This window comes from Pezoporus wallicus, unplaced genomic scaffold (assembly GCF_028554395.1).
Source record: "Pezoporus wallicus isolate ANWC-B61680 ecotype Strahan unplaced genomic scaffold, APGP_CSIRO_Pwel_v1 contig_7819, whole genome shotgun sequence".
Lineage (NCBI taxonomy): Eukaryota > Metazoa > Chordata > Aves > Psittaciformes > Psittacidae > Pezoporus > Pezoporus wallicus.
This window is the reverse complement of record NW_026642241.1, coordinates 23,478-41,001: the sequence shown is the minus strand read 5'-3', so window position 1 is coordinate 41,001 and position 17,524 is coordinate 23,478. Positions and strand designations below refer to the sequence as shown.

The 17,524-nt window shown below is 50.3% G+C and overlaps 1 protein-coding gene across 1 annotated transcript; it reads left to right on the top strand.

Annotated features, from left to right (window-relative positions):
• Positions 1-233: 233 nt before the first annotated feature.
• On the top strand, positions 234-16,697 carry C2CD2L (C2CD2 like). The gene is made up of 15 exons (XM_057428240.1): positions 234-526; positions 2,334-2,429; positions 2,877-2,996; positions 3,460-3,570; positions 4,520-4,633; positions 5,269-5,380; positions 5,553-5,676; positions 6,232-6,296; positions 6,886-7,013; positions 7,278-7,449; positions 8,054-8,155; positions 8,771-8,904; positions 9,413-9,695; positions 11,176-11,385; positions 16,425-16,697. The coding sequence occupies exons 1-15, from the start codon at positions 281-283 to the stop codon at positions 16,550-16,552; spliced, it is 2,145 nt and encodes a 714-aa protein (XP_057284223.1). The 5' UTR covers positions 234-280; the 3' UTR covers positions 16,553-16,697.
• The last annotated feature ends 827 nt before the right edge of the window (positions 16,698-17,524 follow it).

Below are 17,524 nucleotides of genomic sequence, written 5' to 3'. Positions count from 1 at the left end.
GCCGCGCCGGAAGAAGCCGGCCGGCGGCGGGGAGGGGGGCGGGAGGCAGGTCGGCTCCGCGGTTGTGCGAGCGCGGGCCCGGGTCTCTGCTCGGGCCAGGCTCCTGCGGCGCTGGCCGGGCTGAGCCCACGTGCGCCGCGGGGCCGGGAGGCGGGCTACGACGCAGCCTCGCCTCCTCCACACTCCCTCCGGCGGGAGGTGGCGGCGGCTGGGCCGGCGGCGGAGCGCAGGGGCCGTGCCCGTGCCAGCCGGCCCGCCGTGAGTCGCTGCGCGCTGTGCCATGGGGCCGGATCCGGGCTGGGCCGCGCTGGTGCTGCTCTTCGCCGCCTCGCTGCTCACCGTCGCGGCCTGGCTGCTTCAGTACTGGCGGTCCGCGGCCCTGCGGGCGGCGCGGCGGCGCGGGGCGGTGACGGAGGAGGCCGGGGCCCGGGCGCTGCTCGCCGCGCTCCTCGCTCTCCGATCGCTGCGGGAGCAGTGGCAGCGGGCCTGGGTGCGAGCCCTCAACAGCCAGGCGCGCCGGCACGGGGTACGGCCGGGGCCCGGGCGGGGGCGGGCGGCGAGGCGGGGCGGGGGGAGCTGGCCCCGGGGAGGTGGTGGCGGCTTGTGGGCGGGGGGGGGTTGCCGGCCCTTTGTTCTCAGGCTGCGGGGAATCCGTCCCGGGCGGTCGCTGTCTGTGGCTGTGGGGGCTTGGCCGGAGGGAGCCAGCGCCTGTTCCCGAGCAGCGTCGTCGGAACACGGAAAGGAGGCGCTGGGCAGCGGCTTCTGGGCCCGAGGCCGAGCGGGCTCTGATGAAGCCGGCTGCTGTGGCCGCTCTGAGGTTTCCACAGCAACCTCTTCCGACTTTTGTGGTGTTGATTCTCTTTAGTCTCCTAGCGTTACCGCTATGTTGATCTATAGTTTTGCAGTCTATGAAGAAGAATGTTTCACACTGATTCCACGTGCAAAGAATTTCATGGTAGCTTGTGTTGCCTGTGGGGCAGAGGCTGCAAAGTCTGTTGTACTTGATAAGTTGATGGGGTGAGATGAAGCAATTGGATCTTTGGGGAAGGAGCCTTGGAAGAAGTGCTTGGTTTAGTTATGTGTTGCCTGCACTGTACCTGTGGCTTTTTTTTTTTTTTGGAAGAAGTCCTTTTCAGTTACAAGGCAGGTAAGTTGCACCCCTGCAGTACAGCCGTTAGAATAAAGGCTGCAGAACCTGAAGGAGTGTCCTCTGTGATTTGGGTGAAGGAGGGTTTTACTTCAGCACGTCAGCAAGTCAGGGGTGCTTTAGTTTTGGTACTTAAAGTAGATGGTGGTGTCTGGCATCTGGACAGCAGAAAGATTAATAAGGCTGTTTAACAGTTTTACTTGAAAGTAACTGCAGAAGGCAGAGCAGATCTTAATTATGTAGGTCAAGTGTAGTGTTCCTGAAGTTCTGCCGGGTTGGACGGGGCTTTGAGTAACCTGGTCTAGTGGAAGGTGTCCCTGCTTGTGGCAGGAGATTGGAACTAGATGAGTTTTAAGGTCCCTTCCATCTCAGCCATTCTGTGATTCTATCTAAGCCTTGTGATCTATACAGAAGGTTACTGCATTGCAACATTTGGCCTAGACTTGCAACTATCCTATATAATGCAGTTGTTTTTGAGGTATCTCTTTGTCAGGTGACAAAACAGCTGAAAGGTAGTGTTTTGTTCTTTAGCTAGTGCTTCGGTACCAACTTCCTGCGTGATGCATTCTGCTAAGGAGTACTTTGCTGACTCTCCCTTGTGTGTAGTCCCAAGAAAGGGAAAAGAAAATGCCCAAACTGGGGTAGAAGTCTCATGGTTTGCTAAGAAAGGATAATAGAGGGAGGCTAGCTTTCCGGAGTCCTAGTTAGGGACTCAGTCACTTCCTCCTCACTAGTCTATTTTCTTCTGTGGTTTTCTTGTTTCTTTGTAGCTTCTTTCAGCTTGATGAACTTTAAAAGATCAGTTTGGGGGTTTGTTTGCTTGTTTGTTTTTAACTTGGTCCAGGGTTAGCACAGAGGAGGGAGAGAAGAAACAGGAAAGCTTCTGCAGTGAAGAAGGGTTAATGCACTTGACTTAGAGTTGACTGCAACAATTTTGCATTCTCATTTGAGGTTGCCTGCCTGAAATTAATGTAGTGTTTGTGAGTCTAAGCCTCGAGTGGAGACCCTGTTTTCCTTTTCTGTAAGGGCAAGCCAAGATGGGCAGAATTGCAGCATGCAGTGGTTGTGCCTAGCAAGACTTGTGGAAAGGGACATGAGTGTGCCTGGGGCCCCACCCCAGTCATTCGTCCTCCTCCAAACTATCTGGGATATTTTGATCAGAACTAATGTAGTTCTCTTTTCGTAGAGTTCAGTGCAGATAACGTTTGAAGAGGGTTCTCAGCTACCACCAGCCGCAAATATAAGTCATGTGACATGCAAGGGACAGTCGGACTGCAGCATGGTAAGGGTTTGCTGTTCTGAATTGTTCTCTGTGGGTTTTTTCTGTCGATTGATGGCATGTTGCAGGGAAGCTCCTGAAAGCTGCGTGATGAGGACTGTGGAACTGGGGAGGTTTCGGGCAGGATTCGTTGTTGAGTTCGGTGATGTGCCAGCTGAGTCTGTGGGAGCCCTAGGGGAGATACGTTGGTGGAGCTAGCACATATATGTGCTGAGCCCGAATACCGGGATCCTGCAGTGGAGAAGGAGAAGAGAGATCTTGTCACCAGTATATCTTTACTGCATCACGTGCATAGTCTCTAATGGCAGGTTCCACAGGGTCTGAGGGCAAGCCTCATGTTTCTTTCCTGCCACGATGGGTGAACCTTGCCTATCACTTTTAGAGATTTTGCTGTTGTGTGGTGATAGCCTCTCACCAGTGGTATAAACTCTTCTTTCCTTTTCTTTCTAGGTGCTGTGTTGCCATCTGTCAGCTGAAGCTGTGAAATTCCCTGTGTCTGTTACTCAGCAGTCCCCAGTTGCTGTTTCTGTGGACACCTATCATGTCACTTTGGCTGTGCTGCAGGCTCAGGTAATGGTTGTAAAAAGTTAGCCTGTGACCTTGTTCCTTCACCTGCCCGTACACAGACTGAGGAAGGACGCAGTATAGTGTGAAGAAAGGCCTCGTGATGCTGGACGAAGTGTTGTTGCCGCCCTCATATTTGGCGCGGTGGTAGATAATCCCAATCTAAGTGCCAAGTTCCGCTTTCTGTGTCTTGTTCTGCAGATATTGGCTATATGACGTAGCCATAATAAAATCCAGAGAGGTTTGAGATTTGGCATTGATTTTGGTGCCTGGGCATCCAAAAGCAGCTAGGAAGCCAGATCTTGGTACGGAGCTTCTGCTGCAGCTGCTTCTCCCGTAGGCCTGGGACTGCTTGTATTCTTATGTTCTGTCTCTTACTGTTGTACTGGCACAGGAGCCTTTCAGTCGGTGAATTTGAAGCAGGGTGAGCAGAACCTCTTCTTTACTGTGGGTATTTGTTCTGTGTCAGGTGGAGATCCACTTGGAGGAGATTCAGAATGAAGGTCTCCTGGTGTCGTGGACATTCAAGGACAGACCGGACATGAACCTTTCCGTTCTTCCGAGACTTCAACTTTGTGAGGTGAGCGGCAAAACAGTGGGAGAGGCGGGCTTGAGTAAGAGGGAAACTGAAAAAGGCAGAAACAGTGCTGAGACAGAAGGAAGGCTGTGGCAGAGGGGAAAGGAGGAGAGGTTGGCACCTTGCTCTCGTGGCCCTTCAGGGCAAGGGAGGGGATTCTTTTGCCCTAAATTCTGTACTAGCTCAGCTCTGTCAAAACAGCTCTCCTCAAGAGGGGCTGAAGTGGTACTAATGCCTGTTGTCTGAGTTTGGTGTAGCAGCTGAATGGAAGTAAGCATAGCAAAAAAGTCTTTCTGTCTGCGTAGGTCCATCTGCTGTTGTCTGATGTTGAGCTGCACAATGAGCTGTTGGTTTTTTGTTTGTTTTTGGTTTGTTTTTTTTTGGGGGGGGGGTGTTGTGGGAGGGGAGTGGTGGTTTCAGCTTTTTGTTTGCTTGTTTTGTTTATTTGGGTTTTTTTTTGAGAGGTTAGTGTGCAGAACAGAGCCCACAGTTGTTAGAGGCTTAATGAGCTGAACACAGGAGTGCTTGTGCTTCTGTGATCCAAACAGGTTGGTTCATTTGTTTGTTTTATTGACACCCTTGTTGCTTTATCCTGAGCACATGGAGGAATCGAGCCGTTCTCCCAAAAGTGCGGTAGTACCATCTCTTGAGGTGGTGAGGATGTGACAAACTTTTAAAGCTATATTTTCAAAATTTGCAATGGGTAGACTACAGATGTAGAGGATTAGTCTGTCTCATTTAGACGACTTACATTTGCCTGCAGCTGTTACACAGAAACTTTAAATAGTGGGGAAAGCAAGTACAGGATATGGCAGGAGTACCTGGGATGCTATTGCTGGGATAAAGACCGTGTAGTGTCTTAGAGGTGTGAGAGGCAGCTGGAGCTGTATAAAAAGAAAACATGTCTGCCTTATTATGATTTTTCTGTTTCCTCTTGACTTGTGGAGAGAAGAATGAAGGGAGAGCAGACCTGTCCACCATAAAGGATCTGATTGAAGATACCATTATCAGCACACAGCCAGCCATGACAGTGAATCTGAAGGCCTGCGCTGCTGGAGCTGGTGCAGTAAGACACTCTCCTCCTGTCACTCTTGTGCCTCAAGCTCTGTGCCTAGGGGTGCTTCTGAGGGCTGAAGCTCAGGCAGGAATATGGAGGTCGAGACTTGCTTCTGGGTGACAGCCTCAACCCGGCCCGCACTGTAGTAGGGGTTGGGGTACTGTGGTATGGGAAGGAGAGTTGATTTGAAACCACTCCAAAGGGCAGCTCTGTTTGTACCTTCTTTTCTGAGCACTGAGTGTCAGTTTTATTGAGGTGGAGCCGAACTGCCTGAGACACGTCTCTTTTGGTAGTCTCTCCGTTCCTCTGAACGCTGAGGTTCTGTCTGCAGCAGCCTTTGTGGGCATGGAATGGTCCATGGAGTGTCATCTTCCGTAGTCTGCCTGCCAGCCAGCGAGATTGAGCTTGGCTGTCTCTTCTTATCTGCGTGAAATTCACCATCTGAAATAACACAGGGGCCCAACGGAGGTCAATATCTTGGGGGAACCTGCAGCATCTCTTGATGGCTCTGCGTGTATTCCCCGACAGTTGGTGCAAGGAGCAACTTGGCAGATGCAGGGATGAGCTGCCAAGTCATGTGTCTTGCTGCTGTTGGCTGGCAAGTGAACAATAAAGGTGTGGGTCTCACCCTTGTCATTTCTCAGGTTACCAGCGATAAGTTGACTCGAGAGTCACTGTCCAGAGTAGCCCCTCTGGGTTCTAAGCTGTTGCTCCGGAATCTTCGAGTGCTGAACTTGGGCTGCCAGGGGAAAGGAGGTAAGCATGAAAGCTTTGCTGATCTGCAGGGGCAAGCGTACAGGTGGTGAGACTGGAGTGAGTGGATGTTTTGCGTGGGTTTGAATGGAAAAAAATGGAAAAGAGGAGCATGTTACCACCAAGGCACTGCCTCGTGCTGAGCACATGCATGCGCTCCATCTCTCTGTTGCAGGACTTGAGGAGATATGCTGTGTGGCAGAACTAGACAGCCCCCTGCAGCAGAAGTGGACGAGGCCGGTGACAGCGAGCAGTGCCAGCGCTGTGGCAGAAATGGAGTGGAATGAGGAGCTGTTTCTGTAAGTGTTGCACCCTCCTCACAGCTGGCACAGCAGAGGTGGAGCAGCACGATTTCTGGGTGTCATTACTGCATGGTGGTAATTGATGCAGACTGTACAAAAGGTGAAGTCTGCATTGTGAGGCAACAGGAGTTTGTGCTGCCCGTGTGCTGGGCTAGCAATTCCAGTGATTGGCCTCAGCTTGCATATGTATTTCCTGCTCCTCTGGACTCTGTTTTAACTGGGTGGTCAGAAGGGGTGATCGTGGTCGGCAGGTGCAGGTGCACAAGGCCTGGAGTGTAGATCTTGGCCTTCCAGATGAATTGCTCTCTCAACTTCACCTGGAAATGTAACACAGGCCTGCAGGTGATACAAACGGGAGTTCTCTTCTTCTGTGTAGTGTGCTGGCAGGGGCAGCAAAGTTGTCTTGTCCTCCGAAGTAGCATATGCATACTGAAGCTTTGTAAAAGATGACGAGGCACGTGAGATTTCAGGGAGGGAAGATACGGAATGGGCTTGCTTGCTGCTTGGCTCTTTTGCAGATTGCCTAATATGAGCCTTTTTTTGTTCCAACAGGGAGTTGGGACACAGAAGTAGAGAGCTGAAGCTACAGGTGCTGGGGAGCAGCGACAGAGGGGGAAGTGAGTACTGGAAGCCGTAGGAGAGGTTGTAAGATGGCGAGACAAATGTGCCTAAGGGACTTCATGTGCTTTGAGCCTGAGGTGGTTTGGTGTCGGTACGATTGCAATGAACTCTGCAAGCGATTTTTCATATCTGATTGTATGTGAGCCTCTCACTGTGTAAAACAACTTTTGAGTCTGTTCTTCCAAGTGAAACGCTCCTAACTTTGACCTTTCTGGTACCTGGGAGATTCCTGTGGCCTGCCCGTCCCCAGTCTTAAGTGGGGAGAGGGATGCGGGGATTTGTCCCAGGGTGTTGGAAGAAGTTTGCACAAGGCTCGTAACTGTTCATTTGCACTCAGTCAGGGACTTAATACAGTACTTACTTTTGATGGAGGCTGCGCGAAACCCACCTCTTTCAGGGAGTCAGTTTCTGGATCAGTAAAGAGGAGCGGAGGAGCACTGCCTGCCTCTTCCCCACCTTGAGCCTGGGAGCTATAGGCAGGGGGGCTTGGCTTTGCTGGCCCACAGGGCTGCTTCCCAAAAAGCAGAAGGTGTCTTGGATGCTGAGCTCACGCAATGCGTTCTGTTTTCCTGTTCCTTCCTGCAGGTGTGTTGCTGGCACATACCACGCTTTTGCTTGATTCTTTGGGCAAACAATCTTCTGGGAGACAGGTCTGCTCACTGGCTCCAGCAGCCGGGTGGTCACTGGCGGCTGAAGCTACCATTACGTTGGAGGTGAGCCTGTAACAGTGTTTGCGATGCGAGCCTCTAGCTAGAGATGGGTGTAACTGGTCCTTGGCTCATCGCAGGGGACTGTCAGACCTTTATGTTGCAGAGGGGTGTCATCGGGCCCTTGCTCCCCAAGCCTCTGTCTGCTCCACCAACTTGGTAGCGGGGATAGCTCCTTGGTGCCTGGAGCAGTAGCTTTTGTCATCCATGCACCTGTCTTTCCAACTGGGAAGAGGAGAGCCTCTCTGAGCTGCACTTTACTCTTTGTAGCTGCTATTCCAGGAGTCTCCTGTATCTTTGAACACTCAGCATGCTCCATCTCTGCGAACCAGCATCACCCCCACTAAGAAGGTGGAGATGGACCGGACCATCATGCCTGATGGCACCATCGTGACCACTGTCACCACGATTCAGTCCCGGCCCAAGGCAGACTGCAAAATGGGTGAGGCTGCCGTGTGATGGGCATCTTGTACATGTCACTGCTATGGGGGTGCAGGCTCCTTAGCATCCTGTGGCTGGCTGGAGGCTTGCGCCTAGCCTCAAGGAAGGGAATTGATGCAGCCCTGTGTTTGGGGGGAAGTGAGAGAAGGACAAGTCTCTCTGACGCCTTCTGACAGTGGAAGCTCCTGACTCTAACACGCATACTGTTGCATAACCTCTGCGTTAAGGCGGGCAGAGTGCTTTGCCACTCTTCCTCTTATTTACATGCTGAATGCAGAACCGGAAGCACATTGACCTCGCTTGCTAGTGGTTGTTGCTGCTTGCGGTCTGATCCTGATGAATGTGTGCTGCATATTCCATGAGGCAGGGACAGAAAATGGCATGAACAGGGTGTCGCAGGTGGGTTGCTTTGTGTGTCTTTTCCCAGTAGGCTTTCTACTGCTTTGTTATTGCAAAGCCTCACAGAGCCAGCCTCTGCAGGCTCTCAGCACGTGCGCTTGAGGTTTTTTTGGGGGGTGTAGGGGGCCACGACATGGTAGCGAAGTTGCCTAAACTTCATCTCCTCTTACTGGTGTCTCTGTGTCTCTGCCTCTTTTACCATGAAGATTCACCATCGAGGTCGCCTTCCAAGGTGGAAGTGACTGAAAAGAAGACAACGGTGCTTTTGGAAAGCAGCTGCCCTTGCAGCCCCTTGCCCAGCAGCAGCTGTAAGTGCTTGGAAAACTGAGGCTTTTGTTGGAGCGACTGTATTCCTTAGCCTTTCATGGAGGTTGTCTGCTGTCTGAATGTGGAGCACAGAACTTGTCTGCATTTCCTGTGGCAGAGGATGTCTGAGTGCCTGAGGGAAGGTGGGGGCAGAGGGGTGGTGGCAGGTGGTAGCAGGTAAAAGGCACTCTGGCTATCTGGTCTGTGACTAGGCATTTCCTTTCTTGATGAGAATGTTCTAGGCTATCTGAACCCAAAGAGCTGTGCTCATCCTGTACTCAGGACTCTGACTGTCTCTGGGACAGAGAGCTGCAGCCTTTTTGATGGTTCATGGCCAAGGGTGCCCAAACTCTTGGAAGTCTTTGGAGGTCTTTGTCAAGCGGGAAGGGTATTTTAATGACCTATCCGGTGGGAAATCGAACTTCGCAGGTGCCTGAAAAAGCCAAGAGCTATATGATGCTTCCTTCCTTTGGTTTATTTGGGCAAGTGTGTAGTAAATTCTGTTCTCTCCCTTTGTGCACATTGAGTTGCCTGTAATGAGCATCGTGGCAAGCAAGCGACCTCTTGCTGGTGCCAAAGGTCACTACACCAAGTGTTGGTATCTTTCTTGTGCTCAGGGAATAGCTATATGCCCAACGGCTTGGATCCGGTGGCTGAGACGGCGATCAGGCAGCTGACTGAGACAAATAACAAGCCTGCCAAGAAGACCCCAACGAAACGTAGCACGCTGATCATCTCGGGAGTTTCCAAGGTCTCTGATAGTTGCAAGGTTCCATTTCCAATCTGTGAAGTCTTTTCTAGGGATGGGTGCATTGAAACCACCTGGTCCGATAGGAACCAGTGTGGGAAGGTTCTGGCACAGAAAACTTGCTCGACAGAACCCTTTCACTGCTTCCTTGGAGCTTGTCACTGCTTCCCAGTGAGCATCAAAGGTACCTTGCCAGTCTGCAGGGCAGCTGCTGGTGGGAGTTCACAAAGGGCAGCCATGGAAAGAGAGGCTGCTGCCATAGCTGGTTGGGAGCCTCATGAAGTCCTTGGACTTGCCTGAGGGAGTGAGAGAGAGATGCCGCAGAATGCTTTGGAATCTGCCACGTTCCAGTATGTTTCAGCAAAAAAGTGACAGTTGCGCATCGGTGCCATCTAGCACTAATGATCGGATCCTGAGTGTCCATATGTAGGTGTGAATGGAAAATGGGAGATAAGTGTGATTCTTTTAAACTCTGTCTTCCTGTCTGTCTGACTCTCTGATACCCCTCAAGGTACCTATCGCTCAAGATGAAATGGCACTTTCTCTGGGTTATGCTGCATCCCTGGAGGCCACAGCATACAGGGATTCTGTGGCAGAGGGCACAGGCGAGTGGATGCACGATTCTACTGAATCATCACAGCTGCTGGAATCGTCGCCGTCTAGACAGAGAGCCGGTCAGGAGCTGGATGAGACAACACGGTCGGACATCTCCGAGAGGCCATCGGTGGAAGATGTTGAGTCTGAAACTGGTTCCACAGGAGCACTTGAGACCAGGAGCTTGAAAGATCACAAAGGTAAGGATGAACTAGTAGATGGTAGCTAATGTTAGACTTGAGGACCAAGTGCTGTCTGAGTGCCCCGCCCACAGAGCAGCAGGGCTGCAGGCAGCTTTCAGCATGGTGAAGAGCGGCTTCTGTGAGAGCCTGGAAAAGCCTGTCTTTCTCACATGCTTCCTGCTGGAGCGGTTCCAAACTCCGTTGTTTGCAGGTGTCCGATTGCTGTGGCCTTTTCGGTTTCTGTGCTTTCTGTCCCGGTTCTGTGCTCTCTGCCCCCTGCGTGGTTTGCGTGGTTTGCATGTTTCTGAGAACCTGTGTTCTCTCCCTAGCCTCTAGGACTACACATTGGACACACCTCCGTAAATGATTCCTCCTCTGAATTCAGCTGCCTTCAGCATGGAAACAGAGGCTGGCCAACAATGTGGATTGTAGAGGCCTCGATTCCCTCCCTCTTTCTCTGTTAACTCATGCTTCTGACCTGTTGTACCATAGGATGTCCACATGAACTGTCCGTTTTCAAACAACGGAGTGGGCCTCCTATTCTGACCAAGCTGCTGTTCCAGACTTCCTGGGCTTCCTGTGTCAATTGGGTGGATGGCACACCTTGGATTTGTCACAGCTTGTAGCTGTAGTGGTTTCACTTAACTGCAAACTTACGTAAATAAGCACCAGCCAAAATCTCGATTGCTGAGAATATGAGAGCGGGACAGGTTTTAGGAGGGTGTACTGTGGTACAACCAGGTGCAGTTCAAACTGTGGTGACCAACCCCTTGTTTGCATGTCAGTGGGTAGGAAGGTGTGTGGCCGTGATTCTTGAGAGATGTGGCAGGCGGGGAAGGAAGAAAACCAGAAAGCGAGCCCCCTCTGTAGGAAATACTATTGCGGCTTTGTATGGCGTGCAGGTTTTGAATATGCCTTTTTACACCTGGCACCTGTTTGGGGCTGATGGTGATTGCCATCTCCATCCCGTCCTGCCCACGTGAGTCATCCAGAGCTGTTGCTGTCATTTGTCTCCGGGTTCCGGCATCTCGTGAAACTGGGGGCAGTCACTCTAGTGGCTTGATCACTGACTAATCCAGGTCTCCTTGACACAAGCTGGTCCGAGAGGCCTTTTCCCTGCTGCATGTTTCTCACGGTGTCTCTGCATGCAGATTTTCTCATGTGTTTTCCCTGTGTGTGAGTCTTAGCTTTCTATTACAGTTCTGCACGCTTCTGCTGCAGGGAGGACATCGTTGTGTAAAAGGAAGGTTATGCAGAGGGGACGTGTGATGGCATGCTTAGTGAAGCCGCTTGTTGGTATTGCAGCCTGTTCCGAATGTAGGCTTTTGCCGTGCAGCCAGGAGCTGGGATTTGCTGAGCTGCTGTGAGCTTCCATTGCTCAGGGTGGAAGATATCTGTGCTGCACATCAGAGAGCAGCTGGGTGCGTTATTGCCCCCGAGACACAACGAGGGCAGGATACTGTCATGATTTTCAATTCCTTCCTTTCCATCTCTACAGTTAGCTTTCTTCGGAGTGGAACCAAGCTCATCTTCCGGAGGAAGAGTAAGCAGAAGGAGGCAGGCCTAAGCCAGTCGCATGATGACTTGTCCAGCATTGCCACCGACTCCGCTGCCGGGAAGAAAGCCGGCAGCTTCTCCCATCGCCTCATCAAGCGCTTCTCCTTTAAGTCTAAATCCAAACCCAAAGTTAGTGACAGCGTGACGGCAGGTGAGAACTGAAGGACGGAGAAGCTGTAAAGATTGCACAGAGATCCTTTTCTAGTCTCCTGTCTTCCCGCTCTATGGTATCTGTGACCTGTGGTCCGGTTCCTTTCAGCCTTGGCAAGGGAAGACGCCCCTGGTGCTTTATGCCATTTGGGGAACAGAGGTGGTGAAACCGGGGCTTAGGCTGCTCATCTGCCTCTCCTTAGCCCTTTCTGACTGTCATATCCCACTGTACTCTCCCAGAAAATCCAGGTTGTGTGCTAATCCTGGTGGAAATCCCAGGAGCTGTGGAAGCGACTCTGCACTTGTAGCCGTCTGGTGTTGCTGGGTGCATCCTGGAAGGAAGGGGGCAGTGGGGAGGCTCTCGAGTGGCAGTGCTCAGAGTTAAAGACGGAGAAACTGCTGGGTTAGCTACGTTGCTGAGAAGCGTGGGATGTAGCCTTGCTCAGTTCTGGTGGGAGAGAATGATGTGGTTGCTGGCCATCTAAATGCTCTCGTTGCTTCTGCATGGTGCAGAGCCTGTAATCTGACTGAGGCATGGTGCGGTGTGTTCCCAGTCTGCGAGTTGTCAGGAGAACGAGCTGCGGTTCTTGGCTCTTGGAACAGCTCTGTATCCAAAAGTGCTGAGGGATGCCTGCTTTCTGCACTATGCAAATGAAGGAAGGAGCCTCTAAGAAGGAAGTTTAACCACCAGGCGAGTTTTTGTAGAAACCTGGGCCCTTGCAAGAATGTCTGGTTGGTGCTGTCAGCACTGCCACCCTATGACGCAGCCTTCCTTTCACATCCGCGTCGTCAGATGGGAAATAGGCTGTGATGCACACGTGCACTGACCGTTGTATGAGCAGAACCCTTTCCCTCAGGGCGGTTGGGGGTGTTGCTGGGCAGGGCTGCCTTCCGGACTTGTGGGGTGCCTGCCTCTTGTGCTCTTGTGGTTCTTGCCAATGACCGATACCACACTGGGGATGTGGGTTAGGAATGTGGCGACCCTAGTGAAAGGGCAGTGTGAAGTCTAAAGCCATGTGGCAGAAAGAGGCAAGAGTTTATATGTTTTCACTTATGAAAAGGTTTCTTGTAGTAGAAAGGGCCTTTCTTGACTGCATCTGGTATTTCCTTTTTTTGAGCAAACCCAGTCCACTGCATTCAAACAGCAGGTGTTTCTGTAGTGGGTATTTGCGGAGGAAGAAGCACACGGGAGAAAATCAACTCCTTGTGCAGAAGGAAGCTGACCTTCTAGACAAATGGTTTCCTGCTCTGCTGACATGCGCCCTTTGTGAATATCCCAAATCCTTGTTCAGCTAGAGTAATGACACTCTCAGAGAAACCCTTGTGTCCTGACAGCGTGCCTGGTTTGAATGACAGCTCCTGCTCTCTTGTGAGTTGTAGAGTTAAGGAGGTAGGGCAAAGAGGAGGAAAACCTCCCTGAAGAGCAGTTGTCTAGGCCTGACTGGGTTCACTAGCTCTGTTCTCCTGTTACAGTACCTCCCAGGTGGGAGCTGTCGCCCTGTCTTGCGCAGGATGTGACCAACTGAAAAAGCAGTTGTTCTCCTGACAGGGTACATAAACCAACATCCCATTCTTTGGAAGGACACATTCTGGTTTACCCATATGGCCATTTCCAGAGACTGGAATGCATTCAGTATGCTTCTGAGAAAGGATTGACAGACGTGTATTTTGGAGCATCTCTTGAAAGTGTCTGAAGGTTGGGGGTGGGGGGCAGAGTCACCTGCTGGGGCTGGCATTGAAACTGCTGGTGCTTGCCAGTGGGAGGGATTCTTCTTTCCTGCCAACTCCCTATGAGGTTGAGCACATGTGAGAAATCGGACCAGCCCAGCTGGCTGACCAGGAACCTCTTCTCCATCTGTTTGTTTTGGTCCAAGAGTCTTTCTGTTCATCCCCGTGCTCTTCCATGTGTTTTGTCCTTTGTTTCTTCCCTCATCCACATGGTACCGTGGCTTTGTTTTCAGCTCCATGTGCTGCTGATGTCAGTGCTCACCATTTCTTGCTGAATGTGGATTTCCTTGATGCGAGCTTTTGGTTCCTGCTGTGGTGCTGGTGGAAGGTGGCAATATGCAGCTCTCCTCTAGCCATCTGGCAGCCAGTTTGATGTAGCCTTCCTTTGCCAGATCGGTGTGGCTTTGCACATGGCACTGTCCTTTGCAGGCACACCCCTGTTCCCAGCACCTTGGGGTTTGGTTCCTTTTTGGGCATTCCTTCTCTCTTGCACTGTCCCTGCTACCGATCTGTCTCTGTCGCTCACGGTACTCAGCACTCTGGTTTGGGTTTTCATGTGTCCTTTTTTAATGCATGTCAAGGTATTGCTTTGAATGAAAAGTGCTGGCTGAGCCCAAACAGCACCACTTCTCTAGTGGTGTGGCTGTGAGCCTCGCATTAGAAGTGCTGGCTTGAATAGAAGGGAACTTCCAGACAAGCCAGCAGCTCTTCAGTTGCGGTTTATCGCAGGACTTTCTGTGGGTCTCATTGAATAGTCCTGTGTTCTTTTCTTTAAACAGCAAGAGCAGCTCAAGCTGTCTTGGTGTGGAGCAGCCAGAGGTGAATGCTCAAGGCTCCCTGCTGTGCTTCTAAAGCATGAGCCTGTGGCTTGCATACTCAAGATGATCTACAAGGCCTGGTGAGCCTTGTCCTTGTTGCTGTAGATCAGAGGTAGGAAAGGCAATTGAGGTTCTTGTCTGGCAAACGCATACCTAGATTTCAACTGGAATGTTTTGTTCTCCCTTGGGGGAAAGAGACGATAGGAAAGCTAGGAGTGAAACCGATAGAGTTCTTCACTGGCCTTAGGGACCAAGGATGCCTTTCTAGCCATGTTAAAGAGGCAATTACTACCATGCATCCTTGGGCTTTCCTGAATTTGTTTCCGGTTTGTCTGCTGCAGGCAATGCCTGCTCATGTATCATGGTAGAGGTACTGGTTTTGATTTTGAGCATTGCCTTGGCAGAACACTCATCTGGGAATCTTCCTTCGCTGCGGTCTGTGGAACGAATGGTGCACAGGACATGTAAAAGTCGGTGCATATCTTCTCTTGAATTTTTTGGTGGTGCTTTTTATCATGACCTGTAAATTGCTGTGAAAGTTTCTATTGGGTTAGATAGTTGCGAAGGAAAGGGATATTGTCAAGTGCTGACAGCGCATGTCCCCAGCCGTTAATTCCCACACCTGCTTGTGTTTCCTAGCAGAGATATACTTTCTGCCATTTTGTGGCTTCTCAAAGTTGAACAGTGCAGGACTAATACTGTAACCTTTTATCTTCTTCTAAATGTTATTGGGAAGCGCGGAATATTTTTGAGGGTGTTTGGGTAAACTGCTGTTTTCATGGACAGAGGGGTAGGGGGAGTGGCTCAGCCACATACACTGGGAGCTTTTCAGTTCAGGTATGCTCCTGAGTAACGTGTTGATCCTTTCTCTTTGTGTCTGTGCATGGCTTCCTTTCTCACACTCGCAGTCGTGTTTGTCCCTCGAGTTGTAGGCAGCTGGTTTTGCTAATCCTGGTTATGCAAGCACAAGTGAGTCTCTTGGCTTTCTAAAGCCAAGAACAGTAATGAATCTGCCTCACGAGGAAGGTATGATTATCAGTGTGAGAAACCATTCTTCTATCCTAATCTTCTTGGAAGGAAAGGGAAGGTCATGTAATTCTTTGGCCTCCAGAAAAAGTTAAGACACGGTCCCAGGGAGTTTTTCCCCATAGTGCTCCTGGCTTTTTATTCTCTGCTTGGGTTTAGGACAAGAAGAAATGCTATTTGAAATCTGCTTTTCCCTGCTTAACTTCTTCCGGATACCCGTGTCTTTGCTTCGGTGCCCTTACATTTCATAATGCCCTGTGACCACGAAGCAACCCTAGTGTGTGGTGCAGGCCGCAATCAAACTTTTTGGAACCATCAGTAGTTGCCAGGTTGCTGTCTCAGGGTAGGCTTTATATCTGCACCTTGTGAAATTGGTCCTCAACCAAATATGTGGGGGAAGAATTGCTGACAGAGTGGCAGGCATGAATGTGGGGAGGCTTCTGAAGGAGTTCAACATGCTTATAGGGGCCTGCGTTCAAAATACTGCGTTGTGCTGCTGGCTGTAAGTACGCTTGTAAGTTTATTTTGCTCCAGATACATCCTCTCGCCATGTTTTGGTAAGGCTTGTTAAGAGCTTCCCCATGGGGAAAAAAACCCTTGATATCAGCTTGAGAGGGGTATCCTCTTTGAGGCGGGAGAAGATAGGCATGGGAAGAAAAAGAGGGAACTGCAAAACTCCAGCAATTTGGGGTGCCATAGGCTTTATCCTGACGGGTGCCTGACTGATGCCTGATAATTGAAGAGGGTGCTCGAAGGCGGAGGGATTGTATGTGTGCACGTGTTTGCTGCGAAATGATGGCACTGATTGGTAAAGTGGCCTTAACTGGCTTTTGTGATATCCACAAAATATTTCTTACATGGACACCCTTTGGAGGCAGTCTTGAGCAAACAAGTCCAACTTCTGCCCCTGCAAACACCCTTGTGTGTTTGTGTAGCTGAGGACAGGCTTATAGGCAGATTGGCTAATGTGGGGAGAGCAATAGGAGTTTACTTGGGTAGAGAGCTAGTCGGAAAACAGTTTTGGGGATGGGAGGAGCGTAATGAAAGCTTATATAATAAAGTATATGTAATAGAGCAGAGGTGAGGGCCACAGGCACACTCTGTTTCTAGACTAGAACTGGGCAGGGGGCAAAATGTATGTTTACAAATGTTTTCATTCCACTTGTTTGTCTCTGTCATTGCTGCATCCTTCCTGCGATGGCTTCTCTCAGTTCATTGCCTGCTAAATAGAGATGTCATTTTTGGATAGCTGGGGAGATGCTTGAATGTTGGGTCGCTGGTGATTGCATGTTCTGGGGTCTTTAGCATCGTTCAACCCTCCCTCCCCCTGTGTAGGGCACAGTGTGCGTCACGATAGAGTAACAGTCCCGGTGGTTCAAACTTCTGGAAAAGATCTTTGTGTACTTGTGGTATTCCAGCTCCTTCTACAGGCATGACTGCTTCACACCACCTTTTCTCGTGCATACAGGTACTGGACCAAATACCCACTCTGAATTTGTATGTGCTCTTTTGTACTTTGATGCCTTCTCTCTGGGTGGATTTATTTTAATCCTGAATCATTTAGAGGAGAGAAAAAAAAAAAAAGGAACCATGTAGCTATTTAAGAGATGAAAATAAAATTACTTAATTCGGGCTAAATGAATGAAGTTCTTGCACCTTTGTAAATGTTGAAGAAGAATTCCATTGCTGTGTAATGGCTGAACCTGTTAACTTATTAAACCACATGGAAATCAAAACCTGACCCAGAGTCTGACTTCATCCCCACTGGAGTGCAAAGAGTTAGGCTTTTTTTCCTTTTCATGGAGAGAGGTGATTTGTAACCCTCTCTGGTAAGACTTGTCTCTCAGCAGTCATTTTTGCCAAATGCAGATACATGGCCTTATTAAGACTGCAGCTAGGGTTTTAGCCTTGTGTCATGCTTCTAGGATGCAAGAGCTTCCTGAGATGTTGGCTTCAGAAAGCAGCATTCTTTATTGCAGCATGGGGCGTACACCTGAATAGTTTTGCAAAGGTGAGTATGCTGTCACTTGTTGACAGTGGCTATATATTTAGCATACTCATGCATATTCATAGCTCTTCTATGAACTAGTTATAATATTTGCATTCTAATTACGCATGAGCTTTCTTGCTGATGGGTGGGGCTCTTTTGGTTTTTGGTAGTGTTCCTCACTATGTTTACTGAATGACCTCAGTGCTGGCACATGCTTGCGAGGTTCTAGTGCTGTGTTAGCAGTTGGAATGTCCTTGCTTCTGTTCTGTTCCAGGGGTACTCCACGTTGGGCACCACTCTGAATCTGGAAGGCTGGCATCCTTGGTCTTACCGAATCCTTAGTTGTTATAGTCCTGTGGTGTTCCTGCCCCATCAGCCGAACATTCCTTTTTCTCTACGTGTTAGCAAGTTAGCACAGTTTGCTCCATTCAGCTATGTTAGTTTGAAGTCACACACACTACTGTTAGTTTAAACCTATAAATTTAAGTCTACATGCCCAGTAAGTAGCTGGAGGATGTAAACTGGGCCGGGGAGCGCAGCCCATCGCGGCTGCGGTACCGAGTAAGTGAGCGGGTGCT

Bases quoted from the DNA above. Each gene is read 5' to 3' on its own strand.
- C2CD2L (XM_057428240.1), top strand. From the start codon at position 281: ATGGGGCCGGATCCGGGCTGGGCCGCGCTGGTGCTGCTCTTCGCCGCC. The intron at 2,430-2,876 runs GTAAGGGTTTGC...TTTTCTTTCTAG, and splicing joins GACAGTCGGACTGCAGCATG to GTGCTGTGTTGCCATCTGTC. The intron at 4,634-5,268 runs GTAAGACACTCT...GTCATTTCTCAG, and splicing joins GCGCTGCTGGAGCTGGTGCA to GTTACCAGCGATAAGTTGAC.